The sequence below is a fragment of the Scomber scombrus genome, chromosome 6 (genome assembly GCF_963691925.1).
Source record: "Scomber scombrus chromosome 6, fScoSco1.1, whole genome shotgun sequence".
Classification (NCBI taxonomy): domain Eukaryota; kingdom Metazoa; phylum Chordata; class Actinopteri; order Scombriformes; family Scombridae; genus Scomber; species Scomber scombrus.
The window spans coordinates 16,700,932-16,716,979 of record NC_084975.1 but is presented as its reverse complement, the minus strand read 5'-3'; the positions used below and the strand labels follow the sequence as shown (position 1 = coordinate 16,716,979).

General features: G+C 41.2%; 1 protein-coding gene across 1 annotated transcript; it reads left to right on the top strand.

Moving 5' to 3' along the window:
• Positions 1 to 1,751: 1,751 nt before the first annotated feature.
• Positions 1,752 to 7,665, top strand: dnaja2b (DnaJ heat shock protein family (Hsp40) member A2b). The gene is made up of 9 exons (XM_062421061.1): positions 1,752 to 1,915; positions 3,117 to 3,176; positions 4,002 to 4,228; positions 4,312 to 4,392; positions 4,524 to 4,657; positions 4,765 to 4,961; positions 5,125 to 5,269; positions 5,790 to 5,917; positions 6,023 to 7,665. Exons 1-9 carry the CDS (start codon positions 1,838 to 1,840, stop codon positions 6,209 to 6,211), a joined length of 1,239 nt encoding a protein of 412 aa, XP_062277045.1. The 5' UTR covers positions 1,752 to 1,837; the 3' UTR covers positions 6,212 to 7,665.
• Positions 7,666 to 16,048: the final 8,383 nt, after the last annotated feature.

Below are 16,048 nucleotides of genomic sequence, written 5' to 3'. Positions count from 1 at the left end.
CAGGAAAATACAGAATAAATTAGCTATGGTAATAATGATAATCCTTGACAGGACTCTGCAGGCTAATGTATTTCCTCATTCTTACAATTTCTGCAGAAACTGTAAATCCATCAGCAAAAGTGCTATATTGGCAAACTGTATAAGAACAGACATTATTCCATTTGACTTTGTTTGACAGCTCGTCTTTTGAATAACAGGTGACAAGAATCCTATTCTCCTCAGAGCTTCAGTAGAATGCTATAAACACTGATTTATTCCCTGGTTAAATCTGAATTTGAATCACAAAGCTTAGCTTTAAGGTATTCAGCAGAAAGTGGGGGCCTACTCAGTTATGATGCATCTGCACCAGACTCTGACCGATAAAGAAAAACAACAGATAGGCTATCACTAAAATTAAAGTCACATTTTCTAAAGGAAAATCTACAGTGATGCTGAAGATGTGGCCCCACTCCTAGACCTTATTTCCATGCCTCCTGTGGCTTTAAGATTTAAACCACCTCAGATAAACACTGCTCTAGATGTGGAAACTCATAAATTTAAGAAGCAAAATTATACTATATATTTTTTTAATGCTCTTATCTTGAGATCACACGTTTATTTATTTTGATATCTCGGCAAAACAAAAGGCCAATTTCTCAAGATAATGAGATAATGTATCACAAGATTTATCATGAGTGGTGCTCATTCTCATTTGTTCATTCCTGTCTTCTCCTCTCCATGTCTCCCTCACATGGATAGTTAAAATATTTGGATCAAGAACAAGAAGCCTTCAGGTTGCTCTTAAGAGCACAGGTTTAAATCTGTCATACGTTGGTTCTTATTCCCTCTCTCCACCCCCCTTTCCTTTCTCTAATCTAGTCTAATAAAATGAAAGGTGGTTGAAAGGTATTGCTTGGTACTTATTCTATATGAAACATCCCATCATATTATGACTAGAAGTTAATCAACCTGCCATTTGACCATGACACAGATGTCATAAATAAAGGTACTGTTTATTATAATTGGTACTCCTAGATCTGACATTTTCATCTTAAAACAGTTGCTACGGTTGTCAAGACGCCATCTATGCAAGCTGGCACTGCACTCCTGATCTCTGTTAAACATTATGAGTAATAAGAGGAAACAACCTTTTGTTTTTCTTGTGATAACGGGTAGATTATCTTGTTATCTCGAGCTTGTTTTCTCAAGATAACAACGCTTATTTTCTCAAGATAGCAAAATAATTAACCTGTGATATACACATCATAACATCACTTTAAAGATCATAAGTGCAACCTCTGCTTCTGTAGGAAAAACTTAACTCATAGAGAAAACTTTATGGCTGTGTCCGAAATCCATCCCTATTTACTATATAGTTACCCTTCACCATTTTATTTGAGTGTCAGCCTATATTTCACACAGGGGTATGTGATTTTTACGACCTTTCCTAACCTGTAAACTATTTCTTATACTGATAAAGGTTACTTCTGATGAATATTTGGACAAACGCTGATTAAATGTTTTTAGATCTGCTTTTATAAAGGGAGTCTAAAATTGTATTTCATTTAAATTTAGGGGGGAAAAAACTAGACAACGTTTTGTAGGCAAACCAATAATGGTTTCCATAACAACCACGCACAATTTTGTTCTTTCAATTGAGAACAATTAATGTAAATAAGCCCCCTAGCTAACTCTTACTATGGTTGCTGTTTTTGGGCATGTACTTCCGAGTGGGTGTTTGCGTGTGTCGTAGTATCTGGCAGCCGTGAACGGTCCCTACCGGTGGATCCTGCGTCGGTTCCTCTCTCAGCTGAACCTCCGTAGAAGCTCTTTCTGTGGCAGCCGGCCGGTTAGCATCATGTCGGGCGTCGTGGATACTAAGCTATACGACATCCTCGGAGTTTCCCCATCTGCCTCTGAAAATGAACTGAAGAAGGTGAGATTAAGAAGCAAATTGGAAGTTTGATAATAGGGAGAACATAACAACATAGGAAGAGAGGTCAGTAGTGAAATATGGCCTAGAAACGAATCAAGATGCTCAGCAGCAGCTTGTGAGTTTGCTATCCTAGCTACTAAACTAAGCTAACTAGATACCTGACTGCACTGCAGTTATACATTGGTATTGGTGAAATTATTGAGAATGTGTTTTATATTATTATTATTAGTATATTCCCTACATGAATTGGTAAGATATGAGCTTGCCTGCTAAGAAATGGAAACCCAGAATTACTCCGGGTGACCACGAGTGTGCTAGTTATGTTAGCTCGCCGGCTAGTAGACGATAACGCTACTAAGCTAAATTCCAGCAAATAGCCTCCGCCAAGTCTGTCAGCAACGAAGCAAATAACGTTAGCTTATCAGATCACCCACATAAATATGCTAAGAAAACAACCCTGTTTTTGTGTTCACAAAGTTTATATGGCATGTGGTGACGCTAAGCTCGGCGTGAACCTCTATGTTTTTAACTATATCATATGCTTATGGATAAACGTGTATGTTTTTTTTACTTAAAAAACAGCTAATGCCACTCGTCGTATAGCTAACATTGCGGTAGCTATGAACCTTACGTTGCTAATATTCTCGTCGCTGTGTACTCTGAACTGGATTCAAACATCACATCACGTTAGTTACCAATTGTCTATAAACGACAAATCAGCGTCAGTCTTTCCAAATGTGACTTTGACAAATGCTTGTGACACCTCGAGGATTAATACTGTATTCAACAATAAGTTAAACTCAAATAATCATATAACTCGATTAAGACTCAACTATTTTAAGATAATAGCTGTCACCCCAGCTGTTTTCTCCCCCGACAGAAAACATCAAGCGAGTATTCCGAATCAAAACCAATATATGTCGAAGTGTATTACTTTTATTGTCATGTTGGTTGATTTTGGATTTGTCAGGAGATCATGACAAATAAAATAAAATTAAAAATGCATATTTTCGGATGAAGATTTTGTTGATGTCTTCAAACCAGAGTATGTCTGATGTCAGAGGCAGCGATGCTCTCACCGATGTTTTTGACAGCAGGCCCCACAAGTTGAGCCCTTAACCAGAAAGGTTATGAGGTTAATGACACCTGAGCACAAGGCTATCATGCAGCTTTGTTTATGTTGATTTTTGGTTCATTACAGGCCTACCGCAAATTGGCCAAAGAGTACCACCCTGACAAGAACCCTGATGCTGGAGACAAGGTATGATGCACTCAAGCATTTTCAATGGCAACAGCAGCAACACTATAGTCTACAGTGAGAACAACAGCAGCAGCACTATAGTCTACAATGAGAACAGCAGCAGCAACACTATAGTCTACAGTGAGAACAGCAGCAGCAACACTATAGTCTACAGTGAGAACAGCAGCAGCAATACTATAATTTACAATAAGAACAACCGACACTATAGTCTACTATAAGAACAAGAGCAGCAACACTATGGTCTACATTTAAAACAACGGCAGTTACACTATAGTCTACAATTAAAACAACAGCAACACTAGTTTATATAAGAGCAACATCAACACTATAGTTTACAATAAGAACAACAGCAACACTATAGTTTACAATAAGAACAACAGAACCCTATAGTCTACAATTAAAACAGCAGCAACACTATAGTCTACAATTAAAACAGTGGCAACATGATAGTCTACAATTAAAACAGCAACAGCAACACAATTGCTCAACAATTGGAACCAAGAAATGATGTAAACTTTATTTGTCATGATAACACACAGCCCAACTCTTCTAGGGTTAATAATAGGTACAGACCAGAGTTCAGAATATGAAACGGCTTTTCTCTAGAGATGAGTGCATCAAGTTTTGATTTATTTTACTGCTTTATGACTCAGTCCTGATTTTTGTTCCATTTGACATTAATACAGGAGACTAGACTGTCTTTATTTCTCCTTTCTTTGTATGAGGTGACTCATAAAACAAAAAACTAGTTGGCCCACGTTGCTGTAATATATCAAATGTTTTTGTATCCTATCCTGATTGTTCTTGTTTCTTTGCATTTTCCAGTTTAAAGAGATCAGTTTTGCATATGAGGTGCTGACGAACCCAGAAAAGAAGGAGCTTTATGATCGCTATGGAGAACAGGGGCTACGGGAGGGAGGAGGCGGAGGCCCCGGGATGGACGATATCTTCTCTCACATTTTTGGTGGAGGACTGTTTGGGTTCATGGGGGGACAGGGCAGAGGACGCAATGGAGGCAGGAGGAGAGGAGATGATATGGTACACCCTTTGAAGTAAGTATTGTACTTAAAAACTGTTGGAGGTTTTTAGTGGGTTGTTCAAAAATAATGTGTTTTTGCATCATTTTGTCACACAGAGTTTCTCTTGAAGACCTCTACAATGGCAAAACCACCAAACTGCAGCTCAGTAAGAATGTTCTGTGTGCTGCCTGTAATGGGTGAGTCCGCTTTGAATGTTTAAGTTTAAGGATTGAAAAAAACCTAATAATCTATAGTGTTATAGGCCAGGCAGATGATGGAATGTAACTGCAATGATTTTGTTGCTGACGCTTTACTGTTTGCCTTTTAGTCAGGGCGGTAAGGCCGGAGCAGTGCAGAAGTGTGTGGCATGCAGAGGACGAGGTATGAGAATCATGATTAGACAGCTGGCCCCTGGGATGGTTCAACAGATGCAGTCAGTCTGTACAGACTGCAATGGAGAGGGTAATATGTCCATCAACACCCACACATGGACTGTATCTTTTTTGAAAACCGATATGCACAAAAACAACAGTATTCTGAGTGTGTCCAATCTGTGTGTGCTTGTCTAGGTGAGGTGATCAATGAGAAGGACCGCTGTAAAAAGTGTGAGGGTCATAAGGTTAGTAAGGAAACTAAGCTTCTGGAGGTGCATGTGGACAAAGGCATGAGACACGGACAGAAGATCACATTCTCTGGAGAAGCTGACCAAGCACCAGGTGTTGAACCAGGAGATATTGTCCTGGTGCTACAGGAGAAAGAACATGAGGTACCTCACCTGTTTGCCCTGGATTCTGTTATTGATTGTTAAGCTGTGTTTATTATTAGGGCTACAATAGAGTAGCCATTATTTAAGGAAGCATTCTACATTTATTTGATGAACAACAGTTGTGAACCTTGGCAACAAATTTGGGGATTTTTGTCTAAATCAGGAATTCCGCCGTGATGGCAATGACCTCCACATGGTCCAACGTATTGGCCTGGTTGAGGCTTTGTGTGGCTTCCAGTTGACTGTTACACACTTGGATGGACGTCAGCTGCTTGTCAAATACCCGCCTGGCAAGGTCATAGAGCCAGGTAAATATGTCTTCATACCACATTAGTGAATCATCTTTTTTCTTTTTTTAAATTGCATTCTTGCTTTGTTGTTCTGGTGAACATTTAGGTATTATTGTATAGAGATATTGCAGAATTAAGCCTAGTGAGAAATAAACACAGTTAAAAAAAAAAAAAAGTTTTGGTGTCACCACAACGTGCTTGATACAAGCTGTGGATATTGGGAAAGTTCCACAGCAGCTCCTACCCTGTTTTTTGATTCAACCGAGGGTTCACTGTCTCTCATGTGACAAGATTGTGTTGCGCAAAGAACCAAAGGCTGGCCATGTGATACTAACAGGTTAAAGTTTCATGTATGGGAAAAGGCAATATCAGGTCATTCAAACAATTCAAATTGAATGGGAATTTTTTTTTCTTAACACCAATCTCCACATTTATTACAGAATATAATACACAGGTTGTAAATTGCTGAAGCCAAGGCCCTAAGGATCCTTATTGCATCTGTATGCCTTCACACCCTTTTATTGGTTGTGTGTAACAGGCTCTATTCGAATGGTGAAGGGAGAAGGAATGCCTCAATACAGAAACCCATTTGAGAAGGGAGACCTTTACCTCAAGTTTGATGTCCAGTTCCCTGAAAACAACTGGATTAGCCCTGAAAAACTGAATGTGAGTCACATTTGTTAAACATATTGATTTGTACATTTTAAATTTCAATCCACTCAAATGATTATGTCATTGTGTATTTAACAATGATCAATTTATTTATTTCAGGAACTTGAGTGCCTGCTGCCTGCTCGTGCGGAGAACCCTGTCATCACAGCAGATGCGGAGGAAGTTGACTTGACAGAATTCGACCGGAGTCAAGGATCAGGAGGTGGAGCCAGGAGAGAGGCCTATAATGATAGTTCTGATGAGGAAGGGGGCCATCATGGTCCTGGGGTGCAGTGTGCACACCAATAGAAAGACTCATGCTTTAAAACAAGCGCACACATTAAAACATAAATACATGAACATCCCTTGAGTCCCATTGCTAACACCATTCAAGACTTGATGCACATACAATGCGCATTTCTCGTCTTTCATGATACCGATGAAAAAGAGATACACACAAATACATATACACGTATATCCACCCTCCTCAGTTCCATGGTGCCCATAAGTCAGAGAGATACTGGACATGTGATGACCATTTTGTGTTTTTGGACAGTAGTGTTCATCATAGCCTCCAGCAAGAAGGCGGTCCCATTCACAGAGGTTCACTGACTGAACTTGATGTGGACCTCCATGTTTTCATCTTAGGCTTTTATCTTTCACTGTGGGAAACACCAGTCTAGTGTATAAAATGCAAATATTGTTGACTATCTTGTATAAGGTGTAGTTTAGTCTGTCACACACAAGCGCATGCTGCTTTCTTGCTGAAGATCTTGCACACGTAGATCCTGGGTCCAGACACCACACCCATTTAAATTTCATGTATGTCACTATCGAAGTGCCCTGCTGACCTAATTACAGCCAGAAAAGTGTGTCATTTGCACAGCCTGCTGGGAACCGCACATGATAATAATGCACCTCATCCTCAAAGGTGAACTCTCCTGTTTTGAAAATGGGACTTGTGGGTTCTTATTTAGTTCCCAGCTGTCACATTGCTAGAATATTAAAACTTTGAGTATAGAAACTGTCGGCCAGGCCCCACTTTTCTAGTTTGGAATTAAAGCTTTTTTTGTCTTTGGTTTTAATGTTAGTATGTTCGAGACCACAGGACTTGAACCTAAGCTGTGTGCTCTTCATGTGAGGACACACTTGTGTACTTTGTATGTATGTGTGTAACACAGTGGTTCAGTGTGGGAGAGCTGCCGTGGAATGTTCTGGCTTATTAGGATGATAGGTATTCCTGCTTTGTGTCAGACTGCAGTGTGAGTGACCACCATATAAGATCAATTAAAGATTAAACAACTGAATGTTTATTTGCTGATAATCTCTCCCATGTAGACAGTATTTTTCCCCCCCTTTTACACAACTGGGCCCAGAGACCCCCCACCCTCTCTTGCAGGAAAACTACTGGGCCAACACCAACCCTTTGTATTATACATATCTCCCCATCATAGAGTTGTTAGCCAAGCTTATGTCCTTTGACATGTTACAATAGTCACATCCTGTAAATACAACCCCAGTCCACAGGTGCATTAAAAGTCTACAGCAGTGTCCTTCCTGTAATCACAACATAATGATCAATAGAGTCGATGGATATTGTGTAGACTGTTAAAATGCACCTCTGTGACTCATTGTGTATGTAATTTAGGCCACAGGGGGATAATGTGTACACAAATAAATGGGGTCATTGATAAATGATATTACTGTTAATGCTTATGTTTGTCAAGATGTTCATTAAACTGTATAATAAACAGTCACCATAAGTTTGTTGAAATCTTTTTTTCATATGCACAATCTGCATTTTTAAATGTTACATTAAACAGTTAAGCCCCCACTCAATATTTACAGCATTAAACACATCAGTATGTTACCAGTGATTGATACAGTTCATTAGGAAATAAGTTTGTTGTGCTGATTCATGGTTGGAAATGTGTTAGGTTAACCTTTATGTAAATGGTAATAACTAAAAATTCCTATTTTACCAGACAGGAATTTTAAGCAGCTCCAGTATCTCAATCTTCTCCATCCTCTGTTTCTCTACTGTGGAGAGTTACTGGACCCAGGAGTTCCTTAAATCCTGCAGTATTCCTTATGAGTGAAAAAAAGTGGAGTGTACAACATGTTGGTAGACATTCATTTGTTGTCTAATTTCAAGAATGATCCCATACCTGTCTCTTTTGGACTGCATGACATAAGAGCGCTCTCTTCTTAGCTGCTCCAGTCGCTCTCTGACGACTGTTTTCTGCTGCTTCTTGTCATCCTGAAACACAAAAGTTAAAAGTCTGATAATAAAAAACTTATTTGAATTATGCAGACAGATTCCCTCAACACGTTTACCTGTGGTAGATCATGTGTGAGGTGCCTTAGCCTGTCTCCATGTTTTAGGCCTAGCAGATCTTCCTCCGCCTTCTTGTTCTGGATGATCGACAGACGTTCCTGAACCTAAGACAAACAGTGTCAAAGCGAGATGTCAATGACAGGTGTCCCCGTGCTCCTCAGCCTCTCACTTACAATGAGTAATCTTTCAGTACCACTTTATCTCACCCTCAGCAGTTGTCTCTCTCTATCTCTCTGCTGCCTTTGTTCGACCTTTCTTTGCATATCCACCAGGTTACGCATCGTCCTCTCTCTCTCCATTGCTGACACTGGTTCTCTTGCTCGTTCTCTCTCCATAAGTGCGGATTCCCTCATTGCTTTTCTCTCTGCGAGGCTACAGTCTACCTTTAAAGCAGGAAACAGCTGCAAAATTGTTTTTTAAAAATGCAATAATGTGGAAGTTACAACACTTCCACAAGGCGCATATCACAAGGCACATCATTGGTGTCTTCATACAGTTATGTTAAAAGCCCTGGCTGCACAAAGATGTAACAGCAGACTTACTGTGGCTTGTGAGATATATTTCTGGTCCTCAGGGTGAGCAGTTTCAGGCCCTCTCAGTTCCCACAGCTGTGACTTGGATGCAATGGGACACATTTCCACCTCAACCACTTCTCTGCTGCTGTTAGATATCTCATTGGACACTCCAAAGCAGAGGTCACTGGCATGCTCTTCAATGTCAGGAGAGTCAACCAAGAGATGTGGTTGTTCCATCTGCAGGGTTGGCATTGGCCTCTCCTCTAAGGTTAACTAATAAAAATATAAAAGGGAAGGAATCTGATGAGGTAGAATGACAGTAACACTGTTTTATGGTCTGCTAATATGCTTATACTGTTATGCACAACTGAGAGTACCTGTTCTACGCTGCACTGCTGGTCAACAGACTGTGTGTCAGGGTGACCTGTGGAACCAGACTGGAATGGAGTGGGTTTCAACTCTTCATTGTGGCTTTGTGCAGCGGTCTCCTCACACTGTGTCTGTTCAGCTGTGCTGTGTATATCTCTGGTCTTCAGACTGCTCTTACCATCCTGGCTCTGAGCAGTCTTTCTGTCTGCAGCCTCTGCCTCATTGTTAGTGTCATCCTCTGGTGGTTTACTCCAAGCAACAGCAATCAGTGAGCCCTGTTTCTCACAGCTCTGGGGGCTCTTTGTTGCACTGGCCTCTTCCTCATCCTGGGCTCCCCCTTCTGCAGCAAAGACCTCAGGAGTATTACTTGTTGTGTCTGACACACACAAGATCTCCAAGTAAGGCAGATCCTCCATTGCTGCTCCACACTCTAGGGGAAAGCAAAGTGTATTGTAATTGAAGTAATGAGTATATGTCCATATACAGTATATTTCCCTGTGTTTACAGCACCTGTGCAGACATCATGTGCGTTAGTCCCATCTTCAGTTTGAACTCCCTTTAGTTCTCTGCTGGCCCTTCTGACTGAAACAACTGTCAGGGTGTCAGATGACTCAGCACTGATGTTTTGGGCATCAACAGGCTCTCTGCAGCAGGACTCAGCTGTGATTTGCTCCTTGCTACTGCTTTGGGTCATGTTTGTATTAGGATTGAGTATAGAGCCTGATGTAAAAGTGGCATCTGAGATAAGAAGTTTGTGCAGGTTGGTGTAGTGCTTTGATTGAAGTTGAGATTCACACTCATCTTGCAGAGCTTGAAGATGCTGTGTACTCTAACAAACACACATAATTATTTTTAAATTCTTGTGCTTTATTACTGAATTTTGCTTTGGATTGGATGCCGTGGTTTTCTTCACTCACCTTGTCCATCAGCGCTGGCAGTAATGCAGTAGCTTGGACCTCCTGGAGCTCCAGCAGATGGGTCAAGAAGAGCAGAGCACAATCTTCCAGCTGGTGTTGGGACCACTCGGTCAGTATCCCTATGTGTTCATGCATTTGCGGCTGGGGTTGAAGCTGCGAGTAAGTTTGCTCTAAGATGATTTGAGCGTTACTGTGTGTCTGAAGCCTGGCATGGATTTGTCTCAGTCTTTTTATACAGACGTTCCTTAAAGACGCTTGCTTCTGACTATCTTCTACAGGAAATAAAGAATATGGGATTTACGGGAATCGAAGCAAACCAATTCTGACAAACAAGCAGCTGGAAAGGAAGAAATATTGATTTACCCTTGTTTGGAGGCACAGTGCAGCCTGGCCATTGTAGTTCCTCTAGAGAGATCCCATGTACCAACTGGACCAGGTGCTGCCTCTCCTGCTCATGAGTCAGCACCAGCAACTGCAGCACTGCCTGCTGGGAGAGGGCCAGAGTTTATAGTTTTATAGTGCACTGAGCATTACTGGAGAAAATATGACCACACAAAAGAACACTGTATACAATTCAGGAATAATGTAATGACATTATGCACTAATTAGATTTACAGTACCTGCTGTGGTGACATTGAGAAGTGCTTAATTTGCTCTTGTTTTTCACCCTGTAGCCACAAAACAGCCTGATCTGCTCTGCATGGACTGTAAACATGTGGCCTGAGGAGATAGATGAGTTGCAGGAAGTATACAGCTGAGATTTTAATTTACATTGTCAAACTTTGTATATAGTTATTTTACACATTTCTTTGCTCACCATTTCTCCCAGGATTGCCGGGCTGCCAGAAGAGCGCTGTAGGACGTTTTTGCTCTCTGAGCTCTGAGAGTTGCCAACCTGATGTGTAGACACATTAGTCTCAGGCTCTTCCTGTCCAGCCTGGAAGGGAAAAGAATAATGAATCAACTTGCCATGTGGAAGTGCAGGAGTGTTAACCCTAGAATAAAAATGTATTTGCAAACAATTCCTTAATGTTTACCTATTTTCGGATGGGCAAGATTATTGAGTGGGTAAATAAGATTATAATAAGGGTATCTTCTGATATGACATGATCTTGATTTTTAAGCTTATATCTACCAGTGGCTTCAAACTGTTTAAAATGTGTGTGTGTACCTCTCGGCTAGCACTGTCAGTGTGTCCCTCTCTTGTTTATGAGATGTGTGTAATTCATACAGGAGAGAAATGGCAGACCAGCACTGTTCCCCACACTCAGGAAAGGCCCTGCAGGAAAAAAATGCAGGTTAAGCTAAAATTAAGCTAAAACTAAAAAGAAATGTGATTTTCTTAATTGGAATGTTTACATTGATTGTTCATAGTTACTTTAGAAACTAACAAATATTGTTGCAATGTAGTTTGGTTGTTGTTTTGTTGTCAGTTAAAGATGTTTCAGTATATTTAGTTTTTGCATTACTTTAAATTGCAATAATAATTAAAACTGCAAGCAGTGTCGAAGGGCCCTCGCGCATCCACGCACGTCGGACTGTGGCGCAGTCGGAGGGCGCGCAGGTAGAGGTCTTCTTACGCAGGAACGTCAGTGCTTGTCGCAGTCGCAGGGCATTGACAGCAGCCATGTAAAGGTCTTTGCTCCTGCTGCTTCAATGGAACATTGTGTGAAGGGGCGTTAATGTCTCCACTAGATGGCACACCAAGACCAGAAATGAAAGGGGATAAGGTATTCATATAATGGTTAAACTTTGAAATCTTCCAGGGGGCGCTGTGGAGTCATTTTCTCACTTAAAAATCCCAAACTTTGTCAGTAGGCAATATGTGTGACTGTTGACGTATGTGTACAATTTGGTGATTCTGTGAAGACGGGAAAGTCCTCTAAAGGCAGAGGGAAAAATGGAAAATTGACGCAGGAAATGCACAATAACTCACTTCCTGTAAGAGCGAAAATTTTGAAAAAAATAATTTGGGGGTTTACCCATGAGTGCTATGAGTCCTGTAAATTTCACGAAGATCAGACAAAGTTTGTGGTCACATGACCTGCTGTTAGGGGGCGCTATGGAGACCCCTTGCCACACCCACCCCCAATGATGTTGAAATTGAAACGGCGTCACCAAGTGTGACATTTCACGCACTGCATGTATAAACATCCGACAATGTATGGAGGAGTTATAAGGAGTTGTTTGTTTATACAAACAAACGACTGCCACGCCCACCTGGTATAACGTAGGTAAAATCTGTCATCAAGTTTACATCATCAAGGTCTGAGGATGATACAGTTCGAATCTGAAGTCTCTGGAGTCTAAACTGCAGGAGGAGTGCGTTAAAGTACGAGGGCTGAAAAAATGCACCTGTGGCAGAAAAAATGCACCTGTGATCCAAGATGGCCGACTTCCTGTTGGACTTAGGGTATGGGTCCAAGAGGCTTTTTTGTGCGTCTGGTCATGATATATATGAATCCTAAATTTCGTGCATGTACGTGCATGTAGAAGGCGGGGCTTCAACTTTTAATGTTCTAGGGGGCGCTGTAGAGTCATTTTGGCACTTAAAAGGTTGCGGTTATACCAAAAAATAATATTCATGAGTCTTGATGAGTGTGTCTAATTTGGTGAGTTTTAGAGCTTGTCAGTACATGCTAAGTGGGAAAAGGCATTAGGGGGCGCTACTGAGCTGTTGGGGCAAAATATTGGGCAAATGTGGTATCAGATGAAAGATCTCATGATTTGAAACCTACGTGGCAGGTTTCATGATTCTGTGAACATCATAAAGTCCTCAAAGCGGTGTTCGAAATTGTGAAAATCGGTGCACGCCACGCCGCGTGGTCAACTTCCTGTTTGGTAAAAAAATTCCACAAAATTAATTTCCGCATGATCCGATGAGAGCTGTAACATATTTAAATTTCATGCCGATCAGAGAAGATTTGTGGTCACATGACCCGACGTTAGGGGGCGCTAGCGAGTCCCCTTACCACGCTTGCGTCCAATCACGTTGAATTAAATAAATTTACACAAGCTGCGACGTATGTGCAGAATTTCATGAGTTTTCATTTATGTTCAAGCCGCCAAAAATGCGATTCATTACGCGGCACTTGAATAATAATAATAATAATAATAATAATTAAAACTGCAAGCAGTGTCGAAGGGCCCTCGCGCATCCACGCACGTCGGACTGTGGCGCAGTCGGAGGGCGCGCAGGTAGAGTTGTTCTTACGCAGGAACGTCAGTGCTTGTCGCAGTCGCAGGGCATTGACAGCAGCCATGTAAAGGTCTTTGCTCCTGCTGCTTCAATGGAACATTGTGTGATGGGGTTAATGTCTCCACTAGATGGCACACCAAGACCAGAAATGAAAGGGGATAAGGTATTCATATAATGGTTAAACTTTGAAATCTTCCAGGGGGCGCTGTGGAGTCATTTTCTCACTTAAAAATCCCAAACTTTGTCAGTAGGCAATATGTGTGACTGTTGACGTATGTGTACAATTTGGTGATTCTGTGAAGACCGGAAAGTCCTCTAAAGGCAGAGGGAAAAATGGAAAATTGACGCAGGAAATGCACAATAACTCACTTCCTGTAAGAGCGAAAATTTTGAAAAAAATAATTTGGGGGTTTACCCAGGAGTGCTATGAGTCCTGTAAATTACACGAAGATCAGACAAAGTTTGTGGTCACATGACCTGCTGTTAGGGGGCGCTATGGAGACCCCTTGCCACATCCACCCCCAATGATGTTGAAATTGAAACGGCTTGAACAGGTGTGACATTTTACGCACTGCATGTATAAACATCCGACAAAGTATTGAGGAGTTATAAGGAGTTGTTTGTTTATACAAACAAACGACTGCCACGCCCACCTGGTATAACGTAGGGAAAATCTGTTATCAAGTTTACATCATCAAGGTCTGAGGATGATACAGTTCTAATCTGAAGTCACTGCAGTTAAAACTGCAGGAGGAGTGCGTTATAGTACGAGGGCTGGAAATGGGGAAAATGGCGGCAAAAATTCACCTGTGATCCAAGATGGCCGACTTCCTGTTGGACTTAGGGTATGGGTCCAAGAGGCTTTTTTGTGCGTCTGGTCATGATATATATGAATCCTAAATTTCGTTCATGTACGTGCATGTAGAAGGCGGGGCTTCAACTTTTAATGTTCTAGGGGGCGCTGTAGAGTCATTTTGCCACTTAAAAGGTTGCGGTTATACCAAAAAATAATATTCGTGAGTCTTGACAAGTGTGTCCAATTTGGTGAGTTTGAGAGCTTGTCAGTACATCCTAGGTGGGAAAAGGCATTAGGGGGCGCTACTGAGCTGTTGGGGCAAAATATTGGGCAAATGTGGTATCAGATGAAAGAGCTCATGATTTGAAACCTACGTGGTAGGTTTCATGATTCTGTGAACATCATAAAGTCCTCAAAGCGGTATTCGAAAAATGAAAATCGCTGCACGCCACGCCGCGTGCACAACTTCCTGTTTGGTAAAAAACTTCCACAAAATTAATATCTACATGATCCGATGACAGCTGTAACATACTTAAATTTCATGCTGATCCGAGAGTATTTTTGGACACATGACCCGACGTTAGGGGGCGCTAGCGAGTCCCCTTACCACGCTTGCGTCCAATCACGTTGAATTAAATAAATTTACACCAGCTGCGACGTGTGTGCAGAATTTCATGAGTTTTCATGCATGTTCAGGCCACGAAAAATGCAATTCATTATGCGTCTCTTGAATAATAATAATAATAATAATAATTCCGGCAATTACAATAGGTCCCTCACTGACTTGTCAGTGCTCGGGCCCTAATAATAATTCCGGCAATTACAATAGGTCCCTCACTGACTTGTCAGTGCTCGGGCCCTAATAATCATCTTGGTGTGTGTGGGCTACCTGTATATCCTGAATGCCCCTGGCAGTCCAGCCAAATGGAGCATGTCACCTGACTCCAAAGCCTCCTCTGCAAGATCCTCCAGCCCCTCCTCTTCCTTGTGTTGTTGCTCTGGCAGCAGGGTCTCCCATACATTCAGAGCTGTGGAGTCAGCAAAACATTGAAAGAAAGACAAAAAGGGAATATGAAGCTTCTGGACCAGATTCTATAATGCTGAGTGAGTTCTACTTAGTTATGAGATTGTTCTTGATGTGCTATTGAGACGACAGTTCAAAGTATCTTTTCCTTACTGTAGTGTTCCTCAAGCATTTCTGTATAAAGCAAGTGGGTCACCACATCATACTTCACTCCAACCAAGAGGAGGACATCTGACAGGGAGACAAAGCCCCAGGCCTGACCTCTGACCCCTGGGATTTGGTCCTGCCAGGGAGGGGCCAGTATTCTTTGCACACCCTCTGTTGCCAATCTAAGGAGATAAACACATCAACATTATGATCATATTAAGCACCAACATGCAAAAAAGAGAGAGACTGTTTTAAAGTGGTGAGCAAATATTCACATCCTTTAAAATACTACAGTTTGAAAATAGTCTTTCATTAGAAACATTATTAAGTTGAGGAAGTATTAGCACTAAAATACAATTAAGATATCAAAACTTAAAGTACTAATTCCATGAAACGTTCCCTTTCAGGTGTTAAATCATTATCTGAACACACATGAAACATTTGATAGCTGTATGTGAACAATGTGGCTGTACTGTTAAATCTTAGTTCAAACAACAGCAAATCATCATCTTTTGAGCTTATTTTCCTTTTTTTTTAGGTGTAGCCTCAACCTGCAATGTGACAATAATCTCAGTCCTTCGTACAGAATCATCACAGAATGTGGAGTGAAGTTGAATGGAGTAAAAATTTAAATATTTCCCTCTGTACAGTGATAGAGTCTAATGTTTTAATTGTAAAAAAAGGAACATTAAAGTGTCTTGACCTGGGAATTTTACCTCAGTTTCTTGAACTAAAGATGCTCACCTGGTCCAGCACTGCCGCACTGCTTTCTTGAGCCTCCTCATATCTCTCACTCTCCAGTACAGTTTTTTCCCTCCCACTGGTCTCTCCCTCTGTGTGT